Here is a 23,652-nt window from a genome sequence, read left to right as displayed (position 1 = left end):
GAGATGGGGAGCAAGTTAATGCCACAAAAAAACTTAAGGAAAACATTCCAAAATGTCATTTAAATTGATAGTTGTGGTGCCAAACAATAATCAGGCATCCTGCACAAGTAAACACGGTGCAAACTGCTCCATCCATCCTTAATGACTGTAAAAGTTTTATGGCAAGAACTGCTTGTTATGGAATCATCTGGAACATGCCGGAGACATCTTTGGCAGCCAGGCAATGATGAAGAAGCAAATTTGGTTTTGCTACAGATGGTTACATTTTAAAATGTAACCTTTTCTAAAAAGGACAGTCCCCTGGAGGCACGACATCTTATCCGTTAAATTCATATGGCTTAAACAAAGCTCATCTACAGAAAATGAATCTCAGTCATTTCTTCTAAGACGCCTGACAGGATTCAGTCAAGCTTCTGTAGGAAGGACAGAAGAGGTCCAGAAGATAGAGCAAAACAAAAAAGAAAGAAAAGAAAAAAGAAGACGCAATCAACCTTTTAAATTATTTCACACCAACTAAGATTTGAAGTGTTACATCCATTCTGCTTAGATCTGGAGTCTTCAACTCAAAGGTCACATTACTATGGATTTTTCTTGCCAAAGCATAACAGAAATAGTTTTTCAATAATTTTGAAGGTCTTTTGGGAGAAAACTGTTCTGGGCATTATTCATGAAAGATATGACATTTTATTTATCTAGTTTCTTTCAAAATACTTGAGAATAAAACAACAATGATGATGTGTTGCCAAACCCTTCTCAGTTGTTTCTCTCTCTTCTCTCTCTCACACACACAGTTTCTGACATGGAAATAAATGTTATTTTTACTACTTGATTTTAAAAAGAGAATTTTAAAATGTAAACAAAATCTGTTAAATCTGATCTGTTTCTCTAAAACCTAAATCTCAAAATCAAAAAGGCAATTCATATGGCTTACTAAACTTCATGTGAAATAATTCCTTTTCACAAATAAGCAACCCTCTGCAAAATTTGCAACATAAACATTACAGCAGCTGTAATGCCATACCAGAATCAGGAAAGGAAAATACTTAGAAATCCTGTAAGACACCCTAGCTAATATCTACGAGGAATTTCAAAATATATTCCTTTTCAAGTTCTATTTTCTTATTCTATTTTATACATAACACTACAAATATAAATGGAAAACATCTTCAATAGCAGCCATGAGCTTTCTGTTTTGTTTCCACATAATCAATTCCTTCTTAAGCAAGAAAACATTTATCTGGTGTTATTAATTCGTGCGCAGGTGTTAGGACTGTGCACTTACAGAGCTGGGGCTGGAATGCCTCCTGACTTTAGGTGATTCCTTCCCTGCAGATGAAGTTTTGAAGTTAATGCAAGCGTTGTTCTCTGAATGAACCCTCTTCACTTGATTAGCTGGTTTCTCAAATGGATCAAAACTACTCTGCGTCCTCTGAACCCGGACTTTTTTATCCTCAGGAATTGTATCCAGAGGTTTGATCACTGAATCCATTCCCTGGCAGTTCCGTGTAGACATCTTTGTGACACATATCTGAAAGGAAAAAACAACATTCATTGAATCTTAACAGGCTTAAAGTCCATGTCAATCCATACATCAGCCAGCATCAAAAAAGGCACTGGACTTCATAAGCATTCATTTTCTCGCAAACAACACATGCATTTTACATAGGGATGCATTTTACATAGGGAAGACACACCACAGTCATAACAACAAAAAGCCTATCTTTGTACAGTGTACTGAAAGATCCTCAAAAAGACAGACAAAAGAGGAACATACATAAAATTCATAATTTGTGTTTTCTTGTACAATGTGTTCTTAGCAATAATGCCACTTCACTTCGTTCTCCAATCTAGCCACCGATATCCGCAAGCAGTATTGATTTCCATTTGTTTAAAATTGGATGAGACCAAACTTAAATAAATGATGGTAGTTTGTGTGTGCACTTCAGTGCTGGCATGCCAAAGATCTGATACCGGTATATTATTGTATTTTTAAATAATGCTTATACAGTGTTATTATTATTATCACCATACGTCTCAGAAAATCAAATCAGTAAATCAATTCCCAGGCACTGAAACGTGAGACTGCAGCTTAACGGCACACTAAAGCACAGAAGTTCGATTCTTTGTTACTGTGAAGTATGACTCTGCCAAGCCCTGAAGACTGCAACTTGCTGCTTGAATTACCAAAATACCGTACTGCTAGTTCAAACGAACTAAGTGAGCAGAACAGTGAGCTTAGGTACTTCAGTCATGTACATTTATGTTTTTAATTTTAATACATTACAACATATAAGATATTTTTTTAAGTCACATGGTGGGGGATTGTATTTGAGGCCTCAGCTTCCGTTTTCACCCATAAAAGACTAGACTTTGGCTTAGGAAGAAAATAAATAATTTTAGCTTTCAGGCTACAGGGAATACCTATGAAGTGTGATGCAAACAGACCCAAGAGGCTCCTTAAATCATAAGGCAAATCAAAAGAATTTACAATGTCCTTTTTCCATGATATTTGCAAGTATTTAAGGATAGACAGTGTTAATTTGCTGTCAACCATACCATTCACATACATACAATTAAAGAAGCATAATGTTCCATTCAAGCACCTACAGTTTAAACATTTTTGAAAACTCACTGTCATAAAATAGCTAACATGAAAAACATTTTAAAAATACTTACCTCTACCATTTAATCAGGACTGTTCACCCGTAACCCAAAGTGTCTCCAATACAAACTTCTCCAGTAAATTATTCTTTGACATTTCCCCGGAGGAATTCTGTGCCTTGAAATCCAACTTATTTCAATTGTTTATAGAAATACTGGGTGACTATACCTTGTGTTTTTTATGTTTTGTTGTTTGGATGATCCACTGTAACAGTAGATCAAAGATTTCTTTTGTACATTAAAAATTTAAAGTACACTTCCTGCACAGTGCCATCTGGCCAAATGATCATACATCAGGTCAACTCTAATGAAGGACGTTACTAGCATTACAAACCAGGTTTTATAAGGGTTCACATTTCTTCTCATTAAAGTGGTTTCTCCAAGACTAAAACTTTACCAAGTTTTAACTGAGAAAAGGAACAGACTCCCTTCATTCCAAATGATAATTCCCTCTCAGGCCAAAATTAAGGCAATTATGTAATTTTGGTCTATTACTTCAGAGAGAAAAGACGTATTACTTCAGAGAGAAAAGATAAAGAGCTGCTGCACAAAGAATTTTTAATTAGCCTTCTTGTAAAATTAATTGGCTTCTTTTCCCTAAAACAACTTATATGCACAGTTATGCACCCACATACTTCCCACTGTCCCCTCCAGATCTATGTTCTTGCAATGCTTGCTACCAACAAAGATGTTTTAACATAATGTAAACTGAAATTACTACTAAAATAGCAGTGCTTTCATTCTGCTTAATTGACATGGATGCAAGTAAATCAGTAAGTATTTCTCAGCCTATCAAATCCTATGATCTAGAAAACCGGGGCAGGAGATAGGGAGGAAAGGTTCAAAAGCTTTACTTCCTTTCACATTACCAAAGGCCACCTGTAGCGAGGTAAAATGTTTGGAATCAACAGCTATAAACATACTATAGATAATAATGCCATGAGTGCTGCTTCTAGTTTCTTTTTCTACTGGAAAATCTCCATGTCTAGCTCTAACGTGGGCCAAGTAAGCATTGCATTTAAAAAAAAATAAATAAATGCAAGACATCTGTTACTATTGATCGTCTCTACTGGAAGCAGTAATAGTTTGGAATTAGTTATTGTAGGGAGACACTTTAACCTTCAGGTGACTTGACTGGATCTGAAGTAGGATAAAAATCCCCACAATCATCTTCTAATAGCCAACTTCAAACTTGCAAATGACTAAACCCAAGGCGTACACCAACCAGTCCCCCACTCAGAAGTTGAACACCTCAGTGGATGCACAGGCTGAACACCAGCGTCACCAGTGGAAAAGACTGAAAACCACAGAGAAGTGCAAAAGCAGGGGCCACTCCCCGCACACCTCTGCAACTGCAGAGCTTCTCCTGCCAGTGCTGGCAAGGGGTTTCATGCATTGCTTCTCTCTCACCTGTATCAATAGTTCCCCAACAGAAATAGAACATTCCCTCCAAGTGACTGCTGAGCGCAGTGCACTGTGAAGCCAACAGAGCTGAGCTTATGCTTTCGTTGAAGGGTACAAACTTCCCACCCGTTTACCCTGCCTATAAAACTCCGAAGAGAAACAGTATTTAAGCAGTTGTTCTACATTCTGTAATTGATAGGCCAAGTCCAACTTTGCAATGAAACTCTGCTCTGTGAAATCCGAAAGGAGCAGGTCTAAAATGTCAGCACTGAGCACTGGCTATAACTTCAAAATTACACAGCCTAAGGTTGCAGTAAACTCATTGATAATTTCAGTCTCCCTCCATCAGCAAGAGCTAAGCTACCACAATCACCTTGCTTTTGCCCCTGGGCAGTGGGCACACTGATCTGCCACTCCTGTGCTCCAGCTAACAGTAGAACTTATTCTGTAGTGACTTATCATGCAAAAAAGGAACAGGGTACTAAGCAAGACTGATGCATAACATATTTTGGAGATCTTCCTGCACATACAAATATTTTAGATTTCACCAGTATAACCAGATCACTTTCAGGAACAATATAGGTTTGAATTTTTCTATTACACTAACTCAGCCTTTCAGGTATCATTTTTTCCTTATAATTTCTTATAAATTATTATGTGATTCTTATAAATTTCAGTCTCTCAGATGATATATGGAAATACTTAGCACCAGAAGCTCTTAGTTAGACCTGTAAACCACTGTCTACCACCTGTAAGTTCCTTGCTGGTAGTCAGGAAAAGCCCAATCCACCCCCTTATTTTCAGCTTTCTTTTTGCATAAGAGAGTAAGGACCATTTTCCAGTTAAAGTATAGTATTTGTCACAAAGAACACTGGTTCATTTTCAGCCTATTTTAGATGCTCCCGTGTGATCCTTTGGGCTAGTCAGAATTCCCCTCTGAGTACATTTCGCCAGAACCTTTCTTTTTACCCCATTTCATCTGTTTTATCTACATAAGCCATAGGTTCTTGAGGGTGGGACTATTACTAACCCCACATGCAGAACAACCCTCCTGCACTGCAATGAAGATGACAGTCCAGAAAGTAGTGGAAACTATCTCTTGCCAGTGCAGCCTCAAAACTGGATGATTTTGCTGAACATCTGCTTTAGCTACAGTTACCAGAACAAAAAAACAAAGTTAAAAGTGTAAGAGCTCATGACATATAGGAAGTCAACCGATATGATTCATCACCCCTACTTGCCCTTGCTCAATAAATCTATGCAATGATGTACCTAAAACAGTGGAGCCCACACACTCATTGAGACGCTGTAAATGCCACCACAGTTTAAAACTGGTGCTACATGATCAATGGCACCTTAACTATTACAAGTACTTACCTCAAGTGTATGTAGAGACAATACAGGTGATATCTTGGTTTGTCATACACAAGATGACAATTATGCTTTATAAAATGCAATCAAGAGGAGGCAAGAACTTTTCAGTATGAATGGATAGCCATTTAAACAAACTTCTGTCTAGCAAACAGCATGAACCATTAATCAGTTGTAATTACTCTTTCTTTAACAAAAGTCATCATACAAGTAAACATTAAGGTGTATCAACACTCTAAGTGATTCCTTCCTCTAAAGGAGTTACTGCCATGATTTGGTACTTCTCCCACCACAAACTACATTCAAAGCGTAACTTCCAGAAGTATAACCTATTTCAGAAACTATTTAGCTTTTAAAAGTGGTGCAATGAAACCACAGTTATCACTTTCCAAAGAAATATTTCTGCCAGTAGATCTCATAACTATGGAGAGCGGGGGAACAGGATCTTCATTTATGTCCTCTCTCTTCTTTATAGGAAACAGGATTTAAAAATAGGCCAATCCATTAATACATTTAACAACTATAGATTATTACAAGTGGAACAGGCAATACACCAAAAAACTGTCATGTAAGGATTGTTCGAGCAGACATTGCCATCCTTCCAAACCTTGTATCAGATATTAAAGGCTCAAGGAAGTCACTGGCTGATTCACCACCTCTGACTTTGGGCACATTCGGTGCTCTGAGACATGCAATGTAAGAGAGAATATGGCTGCCTTCTGCCACCTAAGTTCCTGCCTGGCAGGAATCCCGACAGCAGTACCTCAGAGAAGCATGCTGAAAACCAGATGTTGGCAAAACAGTGACAGAGAGACAAGGACAAGGGGCAGATGATTTAAAAAAAAAAAAAAAGTGCTTCCTACATGGAAAAAAGGTAAACCAAAACAATAGCAATGGTGTATATGGTATTCACACCAGAGAACTTTACATGTAGGACATTCATCCCCCAAGTCTCTGCTTCAGTTGCAAGGTGAAAGTCCTGGAAAACATAAACTAGACTCCAGCACCCAATCTCCTTTTGGAAGGAGTCTTGCTCTTCTCCACAGAGTGGTCCTAGAGAAACTCATTTTTTGTGTTTGAAGTTACTGTCTGGAAAAACACTTCTAAAGCAGCACTCAGAAACTGTCCAGGGACTTGGTGTCTTTGGTGGGAAAGGATTTAATCTGAAGATAGCAATGACTGTTCCTACCCAGTGAGATAACAGTATTAGTAGCTGAGAGTCCCTGACCCCCCCTTGGAGAAAGGATGCCTGTCAGCCCAGGTGTGGTCCAACAGAAGTACCTCTCCATGAACAGCCTGTCCATTACATTTCTCACATAAGGATCATCAGTGTTAAATACACAGTTTTATTTCCCCAAGTTGTTTCACTGCCAAACAGTACACCAATATACCATGTAGTCACCAGAGCAATCACTATATCTCATACATTCTCCACACCCTGATGACTGAAGTAAATCCACTTTTAAAATTTGTCCACAATTATTTACTCAGTCTCAACTAAAAATGTAAGAAAAAAGAGAGATGATGAGACAGAAGTAATTTTGCTGTTTAAAACCTACAGCACAAGCAGACACTTTGCAGTTGCCTGAAGAGGTCTTCTCTACTTTTGAAAGAAATAGCGAAGGGAAGGTTTATCTAGAAAATCAGAGTATTCATATCAATTCCAGTATTACTTGAGCTATCACAGATTCTGGCAATGTAAAGCAAAATAAAAAGCAGCTCCATAAGAGTTAGTGCAGTTTGGTATTAAAAGTTAGTGTTTTCTATGTGTTTTTATTTATTTAAAGTTAAAAGAGCCATTACCACACACCCAGAACATTAAAGGAAGGGCACTTCAAAATTCCTGATCTTGGAACCAAAAAAAGCATAACATAGTTTATACTTTGCAACTTTCTTAGTTGCTGATCAGAATCGGAAGACAATGCATGACAAACAACAAAACAGCTTGGACAGCCTTTTTTCCCCCTCTCATCCTACTCAGTCTCACAATCAATTTGAGAAGATCCCAAGGCTGCTCTAGGATAAACAGGCTTAGTCATCATTACACCAGTAAGGATCACTGGGATACAGTTTCCTACAGCCCCCACCCTAACATCACAGTATTTATGATATCTCAAGACATAATGTTTGCAAATAGCCACATTTTTCCCATAAAGATTACTGCTGAAGTTAAGAGACTGACATCACAAGAAGTGTATTTTTTGCTTCATGCATAAAGTCCATAATAAGCCCCATTAAATAAATAAAAATCAGTATAAACAGTCATGTAATAATTTCTAAATAAAGATGTCTCTTGAATCACCTTATATCATTTTAAGAAATACCACTTAATCTGCATTTGGGATTAATGTAAAAGAAAAAATAGATGGTTTATCAGATTTAGCTATTGTGACACAGCTTCAGTGCGAGATTATTTTTTTTTTTACTTCATCACTGCCAGCAAAATAAAGAGGTCCCAACCAAACTGGATTCTTAGAATTAAAGGTTGCTGGATTAACTCATTTACTGTTTAAAGCAATGCAGCATTTAAAGAGTGAGTGTGATCGGTTAAAACACGTAAGTAATTTATAGTCCTTATGGTTCATGAATTTTAAAACCACTCATGAATGTCCCCTGAATTAATCACCTATTAGGGTACTTAGTAAAAGATAGGCTGTCCCATATCAGTGGAATTTATTCATATGAATAAAGATATCCTCAATAACAAAGAACTTCGGTATGGCAGACCAGACATCCTACCAAACAGAAGAAAAAAAACCTAAGAATGTTTGTCTAGTATAAAGACATACTACTCTGAAGCTCATCACATCTTTTAGGAAGATGCATTATATCTGTTTTTTAATTCCTACATTTAACATCCTACAAATGTTTACTTTGGTCATCCAGTACCTATGAATTTATGTAAAATATTAAAAATTTACCATCCGTCTACTACTTTCTATCAGTCATTGCGGCTGTGTACATCCTGGGAAAAAGTGGTCAGTTGGGTAAATACCAGAGCAAACATCCAGAATTCTTCCTGAAAAATCAGAAGACAACATCTGAATTCCCCCCATTTGTACCATTCCAAGAGAAGTAGGATGAAAGGACCCAATATAGAGAAACCCAAAATCTAGAACCCACTGAGCAAAACATAAATAAATTACTGAGTGACTTAATGCAAGAAAGTCACTTAACCTTTCCACAATTCCATTTTTCTGTTCATAATAACAACGATCCTGCCCCTATGACAAGCAGAAACTGGGAGCACTAATTAATTTTGTAAAGCACTTGGGCTTTTTAAAGTGAAATGTTATAAGTTATAGATTATAATTTGTAGAGCCAAAGCCCTCTGGAAGGTAGCACAACAATCTCATTATCACAGAGAATAAGACAGCACTTACATTTGGCTGACAGATGTATAAAGAAAAAATCATAAATAGCCAAGTGACTACTAACCTAACAGCTGAATTGCTGAGAGCATAAGGCCAGCATTAATTTTCACTGAAAAAATCCTATCTGGATATGAGTTTTCATTATCTTTTATAAGCATGTTATTTTCTATCATGCCTTGGTACCATGGCAATTGAGAACTACAGAAGTCATCTGCGAATTCTGGCAGCACTGGAATTTGACATTTGCTACTTATAAAACACAATTTGGGAATGTTCTGGAGTATTACAAGCAGCTTTGTTCAAAATAAAAATGCCACTATCTGGAGAATCATTCTCTTTGGAGAACAAAGCGGTAGGGCGGTTCTTTCTTGTTATAACCACAGGTCTTGTCCACTTCTCAGCCCAGCTGGCAGCACTCTCCATCTCCCCTGAGAAGAGAGGGTCAGTAAAAGACTGCTGCACCCACAAGCAGTAACACAAACAGGTGGAGAAGAGAGTTCAGTTGGTAAGAAAACTACAATACGGGAAAAGATCAAGGAAGAACAAGTGATGAGATAAGGGAGCGAATGAAATCGTGAAAGGGGAAGTAGAGCATGTAATGCTGCACATCACCAGCGAGTTCATACTGCAACTACCAGGGCAATCAGGCCCAAATTTGGAAGAGGTTGTCCTGGTTTCAGCTGAGATAGAGTTAATTTTCTTCCTAGTAGCTGGTACAGTGCTGTGGTTTGGGTTTAATGTGAGAATAATGTTGATAACACTCTGATGTCTTAGTTGTTGCTAAGTAGTGCTTATCCCAAGTTAAGGATTTTTCAGTTTCCCATGCTCTGCCAGCGAGTAGGTGCACAAGAATCTGTCAGGGAGCGTGGCCAGGAGAGCTGACCCAAACTAGCCCAAGGGATATTCCGTACCATAGAATGTCATGACCAGTATATGAACTGGGGGGAGTTGGACAGGAGGGGCGATCGCTGCTCAGGCATCGGTCAGCGGGTGGTGAGCAACTGCATTGTGCATCGCTTGTCTTTCCTTGGGTTTTATTTCTCTCTTTTTGTTATATTCCTTCTTATTACAATTACTATTGTTTTTATTATATTTTATTATTACTGCTATTATATTTTACTTCAGTTATTAAAGTGTTCTTATCCCAACCCACAAATTTTACTTTTGTTTCTTTCAATTCTCCTCCCCATCCCACCAGGAGGGGAGAGGAGTGAACAAGTGGCTGCATAGTGCTTAGTTGCTGGCTGGGTTTAAACCACAAAAGAGGTCCTTCAACACTCACCCTTCCCTGTAATTACCAGTATCAGCTCTTTGGTTTGAACATTTGATGGACACAGCTAAAAAGGGCAGTGAGAGAACCTGAGTAAGACAGAAAAATAAAGAAGAAAAACAAAGGACAAGAAATACAGTAATGGTCACACAAGGAAGGAAGGAAGATGGGAGGAAAAAAATATTATAAAATAGGCATTTCTTTTTCTGTCCTGATGGCCTGTCATTTATCTCTGGTAACTCCGAGGGGTAACAGGGTCAACTGTGTCCCAGAACTATAATTCATATTCTTGGGTATTATTTGTTCAGCTTTATTTGGATGCAGAGACTACTAGCAATGCTAGCTATGAACTAGCAAATGCAACTGCAAACAGAGCTCAGAGACTGAAAATGGTATCAAGGGATATGGTATGCTCCTTGCTGTGCCTAGCACAAACTTACTCATACATCTCTCACAGCCCATCTCAAAGGCACTCTCCAAAAATGGCCGGTTTATTTCTGAAGTCAAAGCTGATGTTAAACCAACTGTCTCTGTCATATGGAAGAAGGCAAATATAAAAAGGTCACTGAAGTGCCAGATGGAAGAATTTTTGAACTGGAAGCTCTGACATTAATCCTCTGTGTTTGTCTGAAACACTGAACTCAATGAACAGATTAAATGTCTGTGCTGAATTGCCAAGTGAGAAACGACACTCTCACAGAAAGGCCAACTGATTAGACTGGGAGTAGGAATCCCAAGATTATACAAATCTGAAAAGAAGCTCAAATACCTGAATCAAGAAAAAAAAAAAGTTTTATACTGGAAGTTTTTATGGGCACTGCTTACACAACTCTTTCCTCTCACCACCACCACACCCATCACATATTTATTCTGCTAAATTAATACCTAAATGTTAACATAATTACTGAATCAAGCACAATCCTGAAGTCAGGAATTACTGCAACACGACTGTATGTCCCTTGGACATGGCAAGATGGAGCTGAGCATTTCTAAAATTAATATTTTTTTCTGTTCATAGCACAACTTAACTCAGAAAAGTGAGTTTTCAGTCCATTAAAGCTGATGTTCCCCTCTTTGCAGGGAAAAAAGGTGTAATTTTGAAGAGAACCCAGATTAGATTTTAGGTCTATAAAAGCCTACATATGACCTCAAAGCAAAACCCTGTTCTGTGACAACAGTCATCAGGAGGAGTCAGTTAAGGACAGGGTCTCAGCTAAAGGTCATGCAGAAGTCCTGAGAGCCTGCAACATACATAAGAAGAGGCAGAAACTCAATGGAGCTGATCTAAAGGGGCGTTTTTTTGTCTATTTCTACTTTTGTCTATTTCTATTGTCTATTGTACAGTCTTTTTCTGTACTTATGCCCCAAAATACAATAACTGTGTTAGTAATAAAGCCTGGCAAATAAATTCTTCCTTTTACTTGCACGATGCTCAGGTTTGCCTCAAAGTAAGTAGCAAGTAATATGGCATTCAAGCTTTTCCTGCAATTACAACCAGGCTACTGCTTCCATTAACCTAGTTCAGGACTTAGAGCATCCAAAAGCAGTTGGGTCACTTCTCCAGCAAAGCAAGCAGGAGGACAGAGGAGTGGATCAGCAGAGGTGTCGGCGTGGGAGAGGCAGCTTCCAGCACCGGACATGAGCCAGCAACTCCTTGGAAACCAGCAGAGCGGTGAAGAAAGTGTCTGAACATAAACACTCTCCCATGAAACTGTGACAGGTGGTTTCTATACTCTTTTACTTAGTTACTCATTTATATCTGTTGTCTATCCTCCTCTGTAACCATATGAACAGCATTTAAAAATAAAGATTCAAAAAATATTTTCAATCCCTTTCCCATATCAGCCTCCTGCTCCAACAGATGGCTACATGTGCCAATGCAAGTTTATACAGTTTTCTTTCCATAAGTGCATTATTAGTAGTTTTGCACGAACATTATCTTAAATCTTTCTGAGTTTACAGGTTTATAATTTCATTCTATCCTCCAAAAACTCCCCCGATCATGAAGTTATCAAAGGCGTATCCATAAATGCAGTAAGTCTTCCCACTGCCACGTTCAAGTGCGAGAAATCTTGAGAGACTTGACAGCAAAATGCCTATTCTTGCTAAACTCTGAGGCTGTCAGTAAGGTTTTCAAGAAAACTCCATGCCTTGAAAATAGGTTTTGCCTAGTTCCTTTCCACTCCTTTGCCTATCACTAGCAAGTCTCTTGATTCTTTCACAGGTATCATCAAGTACTTCTGATGCAAAATAAAAACAAGAATTGTTCTCCTACAAGTAGGGACTGCAACAAAAATACTGCTATTGGTCAGATCTGGTCATGCAACTGATAGTACAAGACTTAAGTCCAACTATGCAACTAAGAAACCAACTAAATTCTATTATCTGGTGAGCCTGAAGTCAGATGAAAGCAATGAGACATGATGAGATAAAAACTTAATTTATAATTTCAATGAACCGGAGAGTTTGTTTCAGACAAACGACAAAGAGAGTTTAAGAACTCAGAACTCTTCACATCTACACTGAAGAGCACTTTTCTTATGAAAAGAAAAGAGGAACAGGACAGGTTACACAATCATCTTCAAAATGCAAAATATATGAATTTGCAGGTGGAAAGGTTTTACAACCATTTTCTCTCAGGTATAACAACAATCTTCATTGCACTGAAGCAGCATGATGTACTGTCCTTTACAAATCAATGGGAGTCTCACATTATCTTCAGCAGATGCTTAAAAATTGCTTCCCAAGAAATAATTCAAGACTAGAATGATAAATTAGTCTGGCTCATCTTTCTTCATTCAGACCAATACCTTTATTTAAAAAAAACCCACAAAAACTTACTCACTTCATTCCCTTCCCTCTTTTCTGCACTTTTTCTTCCTTCCTTTCCTTCATTCTCTTCCAAAGTTCCTTTTTTACTATCTTTAGCAAAAGCTAGAGGAAAAACTAGGTAATGAGAGTTCCTTATTTTGTTCTGCTAATGCATTTCAAAGTTTCATTCTAGTACCAAGAAAGAAATCTCTCCCGCTCTTAGGTGCTTCATCCCTGAGGTCAACAACCCTGTAGCTTGAGAAATGCAGCTTCCAAGGCAGATCAATGTCACAAGGAATGACAAGCTCTCTGAGCAATTCTAGATCTGCTCCTGTACATATTATCTTCCAAACCACTGGATTTGACAAGGTATCTTCTATCAAATCAGCACAGTACATAGGTATAGACAGAAAAAGAGCTTCAACTTCATCATTATTCTCCTGTGCAAGTACTCTTCAGAGATTTGAATAACCTATATTCCAACTCAGTCTCCCAGAAATCTTAGTAACAGCCATCCATGACCTTTCTGCCATTGTTTTCTTTCTTGAAAGTTTGAGAGTTGAGATGAGGATGAAAAGTCCAGCTTCACAAACAACTAAATGAAGATAGTCCTCATCTGTGTTTGGATCTCGTATACACCTGACTTCTTTTTTTAACTTTTTCTTTTTTTCTTTTTTATTTCCTCAGATAAATGACCTGGTTACAGAATTCTATACAACTTGAATGAAAAGTGTTAAACTTTCTATCAGCTACTGCAGGTTTGTCAGATTTGCAGCAGCACAGTAACTTTCAAAGCAAAAAGGTGTAAGGAAGCATAATGAAAAACTTGGTTCTCAGTACATAATGTGCTATGCTGGAAAAAAATGGCAGAACCTCTGCAAAAATACCATGTCCCACAACTCAGAATTTTGTCAGGGGGCACAACGAAAATTATAGCATCTAAAGGTATTCAGAAGACGAAGAACACTCCAGTATATCTTTTCTTACCAAGAGGAATAAAACTTAAAACGAAGAGGTTTCAAACTGATAGTGAGAAGAACTTATCATAAGAAGGACAACTAATTTTATAAGAAGAATTCTCTGAACAGCATAGAGATAATGCTCAGTTTTCAAAAAACTAGGTATTTCAACAGAGAAGTGAAAATCACTGCTGCTGCTTTGATGTGTTCAAGCAAAAATGTATGCTGCAGCAGACTTATGACTGTGTTCAAATCAATTCTAAAGAAAAAGTTATACCAGTGCAAAACAGCCAAGCCTTCTGCAGTTGATGGCAATTTGCACCTCCAAAGCTGTGAGTTCATCTTGAATCACTTTCAACAAACAACAAATCCTGAGAATCAAATTGGTCAAAAATCACATTTATCATTAAAGTTAGAACATCAGTGAGAAGTCCTCCATCCTTACAGTATATCAAGTTTCTCATGAAAATATTTCACAAAACTGAGACTGACTGCAGATATTTTGCATGGCTTTTCCTGCACGGCTGCCTACCAGCAGTATAATCACATTTTATGATTATATAATTTTATGTATCTGGACTACATTGCCAAATACAGGGAATTCCTTGCCAACTTGAAAGTTATGGGTGGTGGTTCCACCGCTTTCCCAGGGAGCAGCAAAACCAACCGCCACCCCACCATCATTAAACTGTAGAACTTTCCAAGACAACTGCATGACATCAAAATAACATTTCTATAGCCAATATTTATCAACGGAACCAATTTCTTCATTGAAAAACCTACTATTTACAGGGAAGTCTGAGCAAGCGTTTTTTACACATATTTTCTACAGGTTTAAATACATTTTCTTTGCACTTACACAAAGATTTAATAAACTGGGAGTGGACATATTCAACTGTACTAAACCTGCAGACTGAAAAGCATCAGAAATGAATTAAATGAAGCTGAGCTTTCACAATACATAAAACAGGCATTATCCTTTTTTATAGTGGTTTTATTTCCTCACTGCTCACTTGGTAACATTTGGTATTTTCCTCTTCAGGTAAGTTGTATTCAATTTAATATTAGATTATAAACACCCTACACAGCAAAACTGAAAAACAACTAAAATGAATTCTGTACAACTTCCAGGATAGAACGATACAGACTGGGTCAAAAGCTTGCTGATATGATGTTTGCTACCAGCTTAGATTATTTTACATTTATATAATGTCTAGCTGAAATTTATCACAAATCTTTTTCAATCAGAAGCTGCAACAGATATCCTAGTCAGCAACATGAGATAGCAAGTTCTACTGTAGCATTAACTTACCCAAATTTTAATAATAAATTCTAAAACTTTTTGCAAAACAGAAATCTCCACCCACAGTTTTCACACCATTTCTGACTAGCACACAATCACAGAGTAAGACAATTTACAGATAAAACTGCCTGTTTCTGTGTCCTCTGTGGACCAGTCCAGAACTGATACAGGAACTTCAGAGAAAGTCCATCCACCCAGGAATATGATAAACAAAAGAGCAAGCTCACAATACTGCTTCAGTTCACCAGCAATAGAGGGAAAAGCCTGAAAGTTACTTTTACAGAGGCAAAATGTACAGCATTACAGCAAATGTTTATGCTGTTGATTCAAAAATCTTATAATACAAAATCACCCCCCTGAATTCAACATCCAGCATCATGCTAAATTGCTATTTCACTACTTGCCTTTAGCTAAATTGTTAAATCCAGAATTATACGTAGGCTTATGTTAGGGAGTGGAATGAAAGGGATCAGTGAAAAATATGCCACACGTGAAAGAGATGCATATAATCAATAATTCTGACAATATACAATACACTTATCTTACAAGCAAACAGTAGTCACAGAAAAGTATTTACTGAACTACAAGAAAACTTAGAAATCACCAAGTACAAGAAAGAAGCACTTCATGACTGATGGAGCTACTGCTGGGAGAAGTTGTCGTGACACTAATGTTGTGATAGCAGGATTAAAAAAAAAATAAAGTCCTTAAGAGTCTGTTCCTTAACTAACCAACTTTCCATTCACGCATCCTTTTGCCATGGTACCAAAAGAAAAACCTAATCAAAGATGTTGGAAACCAGCATGGACCTACCTAAGGGAACTCAAGCTCAGAAAACATGATACTTAACCTGTTCTTCCTGAATTAAGAATACCAGCTACATTTTTCTTTAGTTCAGAAATAGGCTTTGGAGCACTGGTATCACACAGTCTCTCTGTTGTTTCAATTAATATTTGCTGGGATACTCCTTCATTTCAACATGGTTTGTAAGCTATAATTACCATTGTATCAGTACCTGAAACATTTAGAAAAATTTTAACGCTAGTGTTATCAAACCCGATTTACAAACCATGTATAGCACTGCCTGACAACTGAATATTTTTACCTTGCCGGGACTTCAAAGGGAAATAACCCTAACAAAGCTGTCTGGATGTCCTTGGCAGCTACTGTGACCTTTAAGGGGCACATCTACTCACATTTATACAGAAGTCACTGAATACAACAGCCTGAAGCCTCACCTGACCCAGGCCAAGCATTCGCACAAGCCTTCTCTCCAGCGAATTCCTACTGACCACTTAGGTCAGGCCAGGACGGCGTACTGAAACCTGCATGAGGCAAAAACTCAGTGGTAGCTGGCACCGTGCAAGGATTTCCCTTAAAGGACAAAATAATCTCTTACCTCCAGCAGCTGGAGCCCAGCAGAGCTGTGTGACTCACTCTCGCAGTACCCGCACCAGCTACCCCTTGGGATCGACTAGGCATATTTGTACTGAGGTCTAAGCACAGGCCCTTTTAACAATACCATCCATTTCCTTGTCTGTGGGGTCTCTGGGAAAAACAAGAACTGCCTGCATGAGACAGCATGAGACAGACCTCCTCGGAGGTCAACTTTTTAAATAGCCCACCCAAGCTTACATTGTGAGGGAAAAAAATGTTAAAAACTGTGCATGTGTTTTTGGCTTTAGGGTTTTTTTGCTTGTTTTTAAGATTTACACAGCAAAATAGCTAAAAAGAGATAGGTGACCATTTTTGCTATAGGACTTCAAAGGCTGGCTAACTTGTTTGCACTCAGATGCGTTGTTGATGATTTTTCATCTGCTCAGCTCCAACTTTTTGAAGTTCTTTCTATCTGGAGTCAGAGACATGAAGGAGACTACGGCAAACATTCACTCCTCAGGTAAGCTCTTATCTCCTGCTGTGACAGACCTCAGCTTCACTACAAAACTGATCCACGCAGCAAAGATCACAATCTTTATAGAGCACTCGGCACTAACCGCCTATTAAACTACGTATTTCCTACATTTACCATCTGCATTCTTAACTTTTTGGCCACGTTTTCCACATTATATGTTATTTTTTCCCTCCTAGTTAATTTGGGATCTGTGTTTAAATATTACCATAGGAAATATTAATTACCAATAAAAAATGTCCTAAATATTGCTAATTTCTTAAGCTCAGAAAACTAAAATGGAAGCACTCCAGAGACAGTAGTAACACAGTGAACAGAGCTGATGGTTTTATATTTGGGGAGAAAAAACACTTGGAGGAAGTGGCTGAAGCAACAATTTTCATATATATGTAGATGAAAAAGTATCACTAAGAAAAAAACTGTAATTTAAAATTTGCTTTAAAAAATCCCATGTGCCTAAGAGTCTCTGAACTTTCACTCCTGGTACAACATGAGAGCAAACACAAACGGTTGGATTACTTCTATGCATTAAACAATGCCAAATGCACCCAAGATTTATAATTTATTAATAGGTATGACAGTATAAGCAAAGGAAAACTTCCACTGAAAAATGCTTGCACTTGAAATAATTGCTGTAATAGTAACATTCAAGGTTATTCTTGACCAAAATAAAAGCATCTCTACTTTCTGAGACAAAACTATGCAAATTAAGTTTGTATACAGTGTGAAACAGCCCACTTCAAATCACTTATGTTGCAGTGCATACAGTGTCATACGTTTAGAAAAAAAAATTTTTAAATAAGGAACTCCAGCAAAATAATAATGAAACCTTCAGAAAATAATTGCGATAGGACTGAATCTTCCCCCTTTAATCATATTCAGTGACAAAGAAGAAAAAACCCTTAATTGGCAAGTACAGAAAAAGCAAACATGAATCCCTGTCAAACAAGTTATTTGATCCCACACTGATACATAACTGATCTCTTCTTGGAGTATATTTCACTTACTGCATAAAGTATAAACATGCTCCTCTAGAAATAAAGCCCTCTGCTTTTATCCTTAACTAGTAATAGCAAAAACCATATTTCATCACTCTATCATTACCACAGTTGGTTTCCTTTAAATGCTAGAACATATGGTGAAATATTTTTTTTGTTCAGTTCCACTGGATTTCTTTTGAGATTAATCTATGGCTTGATCTACACCTGAAACACACTAGCTGTCAAGTCATCAAAAATAATTTAAATTATTCCATACAATGGCCACATTTTAATCTTTCTGTCTTGTATTGATGATAACTGCTGCTTTTTTCCTCCTCTCTTTCCCTGAACATGCTGCTGCTCTAAGCTTTCATACATTGAAATATTCCACTAAGATCCAAACCGCTGCCAACACACTCCTACATAAGCATTCAAGAATGACTACTTAAAATGACTACCTCAATTTTTATTAAATAAAGACAGCATGCAAGAGAAATAAAATAATCACAGAGGTTAACAAGGCAAAAAGATATTCTGACATCCGTGATATAGCATGTATTTATACAGGATCATTTTAATTTTATCTTCCACCACCAAGCAAATCTGTAACTGATAAAGACATTTATTCAGATCTAGGAAGATGCAGACTTGTTAGCAGAGATGAAAAAGTGGTTGATCACGTCCTTCACTCACTCATCCCAAAGGGCATTCAGCCAAGCATATATCGGAAAAAATTGCCCACACTATCCTCTTAATACAATAATAAATAAGGCTGCTGGAGAGAGTAATAAAAAGCTGTACTGAGAAAAGCATCGCTTTTAAGCTTTCCCCTACCTTTTCCCTGATATTTACAAACCGCAGGCAGTGCTGCCGGGGAGCCTCACCAGGGTGGCTGCCGAGAGGTCTCATGTGGCACTCCCAGCTTCCCACCGCCTCCCTCTGCCTGGATGTTAAGCATTCCTGAGAAAGCCCACCCTGACATGCACAGAATGAATCCTGCTCAAGTTGGAAGCATGTGATAACCAGGCTTCAGATTGAAACAGGAAACTCCAGCACCAAATTAATCCCAGAGATTTAAACAAGCCCCATCTTACCGTTTTGCTGTTGGCCAGATCAGGTTAGATTCACCTGCAACTCTTTGGCATCTCTCTAGCAATGTTAGTGTTTGCAGTCAGGCCGGGCTCATTCAGCAACTGAATTCACAACATCTTTCTGCACTAGCAAGCTGAAATGGTACGGCTGTACTACAGCTAAGAAAGGGGGAAATCTAAAGCAGAAAACAAAGAAATCCCTCAAGACAGGGTAATCCCAGTGGAGTAAAATATAAAAGGTACAGATGAGCACCAAGGGTACAATATTTCTTTGTCTAAATTTCATCAGCAATACCATGCTCTTTCTAAAAATATTTTTTTTTTTAAAATATATGATGGACTTGCCTGTGGAGTTCCCAGAAAGGCAGAGTATCCAGGCTCTGCAGCAGCATTGCAGCCAAAGTAACCATGCATATGCTATCTAGGCAATTTACAGCCGTTTTTTGAAAAGATATTGATTTACAATGTAGCACTGCTTCAACCCAACACAGAAATGCAGCCAAAATATCTAATAGTGATTTCATAGGAATTAAGGAAAAAAACTCAACATTCAATCAAAAGGATGTAACTAATCATTCCCAATTCAATTATGTCAGAGTCCTGAAGGAAATCAGCAAGTTCTTGAGTGACAAATGATATTAAAGCAATAATCTATGGGCATCTGGAAATAAGCACTATGAAAACCACTTGTCCACTTTTACAGAAACAATAAATATGAAAAAGCATTTAAAATGTATTGAGCCAAAATATGATCTCTGAAGTTAATTTTAGCATTGTAAGGATGAAACGTAGTATTTAATTTATGAACATACAAAATATGCAAAGCTGTGAGTAAGCAACAGACACCTACTCCGTGCTGGGAAGCCACTCCTGAGCCCAAGCGAGCTTGGCTGCGGTACGAGGGAAAAGAGGGCAGCAGAAGCAAACCCTCAGGGAGGGCTTCTCCAAAAGGGAGGCAGCGCATCTTCTCCATCTCCTACTCCTACAGCAACCCCTGCTGGCCTGTGCTTCCGATGGCTCCTGGCTCCCCAGAAACCTCCCCAGTGTTGGGGGACCGCTGGACAGACTACACTAGGGCAGGGAGCAGTAACATATACATAAGGGAAACCTTCAGGAGAGAAAGAACGCAGTTCAACTGTGTTTCATTTTTATGTAACGAGGAGGTGCAATGAACTAGCAGGTGAAAGTCAGCCCTGGCTCACACCCCAGGCAGCTCCTGTGACCCATGTCACAAACCATCAGAAACAGGCTCACCCGTAGAGTCCCACTTCAAAGAAAGCACAGCATGCTTAAACTCCACACATTTGCTCAAGTCCCACCACAGTCACCAACACATGCTTAAATACTTCTCAACTCAAGGCTCACAGCTGAATCTAGCATGAATGGCTTCAGTGATGATAAAACTTGAATGGCACGAGCAAATTCTGTAAGATGTGCCCAAAATTAAGTAGCACTTGTTATTTTTTCCCCTCATCTACTTCCCAACCTTAGTCACAATGGCATATTCCAGAAGTCTACTCAGTTTCTTAACTTGGTGTTTAAGCTGATAGAAGACTTCACTTCCCCCCAAAAAAGATGACTTCCAATCTCTAGGCCAAAATTTTCTTCTTGAGTGTCTCAAGCATGGGGGTCCAAAGAAAACATGAAAAAAAGCTTCCAGCTGAAATGATGAGAAAATACATTCAGAACATTTACATTTCTTGTCCTTATTCTGTCAACATCAAATTTGTTCAAGGATGAAGGAGAACAGGACAGAAGGATCCTCAGAAAACAAACAAAAAAAACCCCAGAACTAGTGAGTAAGCACCATGTGCCAAAAGACAGGCACCACTTTTAAGGGAAAAGTTGTGGAAAGCCAAGGGGAAAGGGAACAGAGAAGGTGGAGAAACAGGGAACTGCATTCCAGAAGCAGGCAAGGTGTCGGGCAAAGACACAGAGACAGAAAGCAAGCCAAACAGTCCACAAAGTAATGTGACCTAATGCAAAGAAGCCAAACTCTTCCATATTTTAAAGTTAATTATTTTTACTGCATTAAAAAAAATCTGCACTTATTGCCGTAAAGTCCTTCTTGTGGCCTTTGACACCGCTCAACAGATGCAATTCCAGTTGGGCTTTGGCTTTCCTAATTGCATCACTGCACACTTGGACAATGTCTCTGTATTCCTTTCTGGTTACTTGTCCCCGCTGCCACCTTCTGTATGCTTCCTTTTTATGTTTGAGTTTTGTTAGGAACTCCTTGTTCATCCATGCAGGCCTCTCAGCATTTTTGCCCCTGTGCTAGATTAAATCATCCAAGAGAGAGGAGGGGAGAGAGGAAGCAAGGGAGAAAGGCAGCAAACTATTCCCTCCTCTCCAAAAAGTAATAACCACACGCAGTAATTTGTACAAGTATCATATGTCCGTATGAGCCTATTTTCTCCTCATAGAAGAAACTGCATAACTAATGAGCCACTCCTCCTCAACACATACCCTTCCATTTTGACAACTGCAGATTGAATATACAAGGCAAAAGTAAACACGCTTCACAGTTTTGAAAATTTACTCACTTGTGAAAGCCATTTGGACATCTAGCCAGGCACTTCATAAGCCACTGATAGTATTTCATAAAAATTGATTTAACAAGATGCTTAAAAAGTTGCATTCAGAAACAGAGGACTGGATGGGACAACATCTGTACAAGTCCTGTTCAGTTCCTTGCTATCACAGGCGATCACAAAATATGACCCCTTCCCTAAATTGGTAAGTTTGAGTTTAGTTTGAAGTTAGAATACATAGAGTACACAAGACATGACCTTAATAAAACAACCCAGAAGTGACAAAAATGTGTTGAATGCAAAGAAAATTTTTATCTTAAGATGGCAAGTGAAGCAGCGAATAATATTGCACAATGGAATGTGTGACAAGTTGTCCAAGTACAACATGCTGTTAAACTTGTGTCACAATATCAATATTTGAACTATACCATCTGCATTATCTGGTATGGTGGGACTTCACTTAAAAAGTCACTGTCTGAAATAAAATGCAATGTAACACAGCGCCAAGTATGTTTGCAACTTTTAAGACCAGAAAAGAGATTTTACGGTTTTAGGAACTGATTCCAGATATGCTTTGCATTATGAAGAATGTTTAAAGTGCAAGTTCAAAGGGAAGTACAACATGGAGAACACTGTGTAATGATTTTACACATCTGAAAAACACTTCAAATCAGTCCAGATACATTTTCAACTCAGTGAAAGCAGTCTTTGCAGGCTTTGCATTGTTAATCCAATGACTCTGGACAATTATATTCTTTCTGTGCAAAAGGCAAACCTAACTCAATATTCCTAGCAAAGCCACATCTTCCTGTGAACACTAATAGTTACACTGAGATTGTTTTATTTGTTATTGATACTTTTGTGTTCATTGCTATGCCAGCAAAGATCTCATATAAATAAAATAATCCAGGCTAAAACTCATTGGCGCAATGTATCTGTGATAAGAAGTTGAATTTCGTCTTTTAACCTGAGTTAGGATTTCCTCTTACGGAAGCTGAATACTATTTTCCAAGCCTTACTTTTTTCTTCTTTGTTGTTAAGCTCTTAAAGGTATTGTACAAGTACTATTCTAAAGAATTCTGTTAGGCTCTAAATAGTAGCCAAAAGTACTTAAAGACAAGAAATGCAAAGGCCTGAGGCAGTTAGACCTGCAGCGTGATCAGCAGTTAATATACACAGATACCAGATGCAGAACTTAGTCAAGGTATGGAATTTCATGATTCTTCTACTTTTAAAAAGAAAGCAGATCTGTAGGCCCGCTGAGGGTGGGCACCTAGTTAGATGCCAAACGGGACTCAAATATACCTTACCCTGCAATAATAAAGCATGCCTTGCTACATAAAAACAAATAAACAGTCTTCTTCTAGCCATGCATTGCTCATACTTGCAAAAACACACCCAAGTATTACACACCGACAGAATTCTATCTCAGCTAGTACTGTGTTCATGCCCTTATAATATATTAAAACTATGCTGTAAAAAAATGCCTATCTGTAAAGAGCACGAAGCCTATACCATGTGTCAGGTAAAATATTCTGCATCTTCTTTGTCTAAATTCCTCATCCCCAACTGAAAGACAGTAAGTGATACCAGAATCATTCATCTTCAGCATCATACAGTTACATGTGCTGTCAACAGCAGCAACATTTCACTACAGAAATGGAGGTATCTTCATAATGCATTAATAAAATTCTAGACAAAAAATGCACCATAATTCCCAAGACTTATGACGTACCTGTATAAACACATAACCTCATGTTCTGGTGCTGAGTCTTAATGTTACTAATATATTGCGTACAAAGCAATACAAACCTAGACTATTCAGAAAAAAAGAGACGTTTAAAATCAACATCTGTCAATCACTTTTCAAAAACACCACAAAGAACTCAAGCAGTATAAAACTCAAATGTATGCACTCTGTCTGGAAGATGATAAGAATCAGTAAGATGGCTTAGTGGAGTAGCTTTAGTTAAACTAACCCGTCT

The 23,652-nt window shown here is 38.1% G+C and overlaps 1 protein-coding gene across 6 annotated transcripts in view; it reads right to left on the bottom strand.

The window, feature by feature from the left end:
- The window catches only part of CDK14 (cyclin dependent kinase 14), a 321,627-nt gene that overhangs the window by 234,673 nt on the left and 63,302 nt on the right, over nt 1-23,652 (bottom strand). For 4 of the 6 annotated variants that reach the window (XM_074835205.1, XM_074835223.1, XM_074835248.1 and 1 more), the window contains one exon: nt 1,283-1,528. In XM_074835205.1, the coding sequence (XP_074691306.1) occupies nt 1,283-1,528 (246 nt within the window). Of the gene's footprint in view, nt 1-1,282; nt 1,529-18,876; nt 19,022-19,136; nt 19,256-23,652 lie in introns of those variants that run through there. The other 2 variants (XM_074835239.1, XM_074835214.1) reach the window with 2 other exon arrangements.

The sequence above is a fragment of the Strix aluco genome, chromosome 1, assembly GCF_031877795.1.
Source record: "Strix aluco isolate bStrAlu1 chromosome 1, bStrAlu1.hap1, whole genome shotgun sequence".
Taxonomy (NCBI): Eukaryota; Metazoa; Chordata; class Aves; order Strigiformes; family Strigidae; genus Strix; species Strix aluco.
Note: the sequence above shows the minus strand (reverse complement) of the source record. Positions and strands in the feature narration are given on the sequence as shown.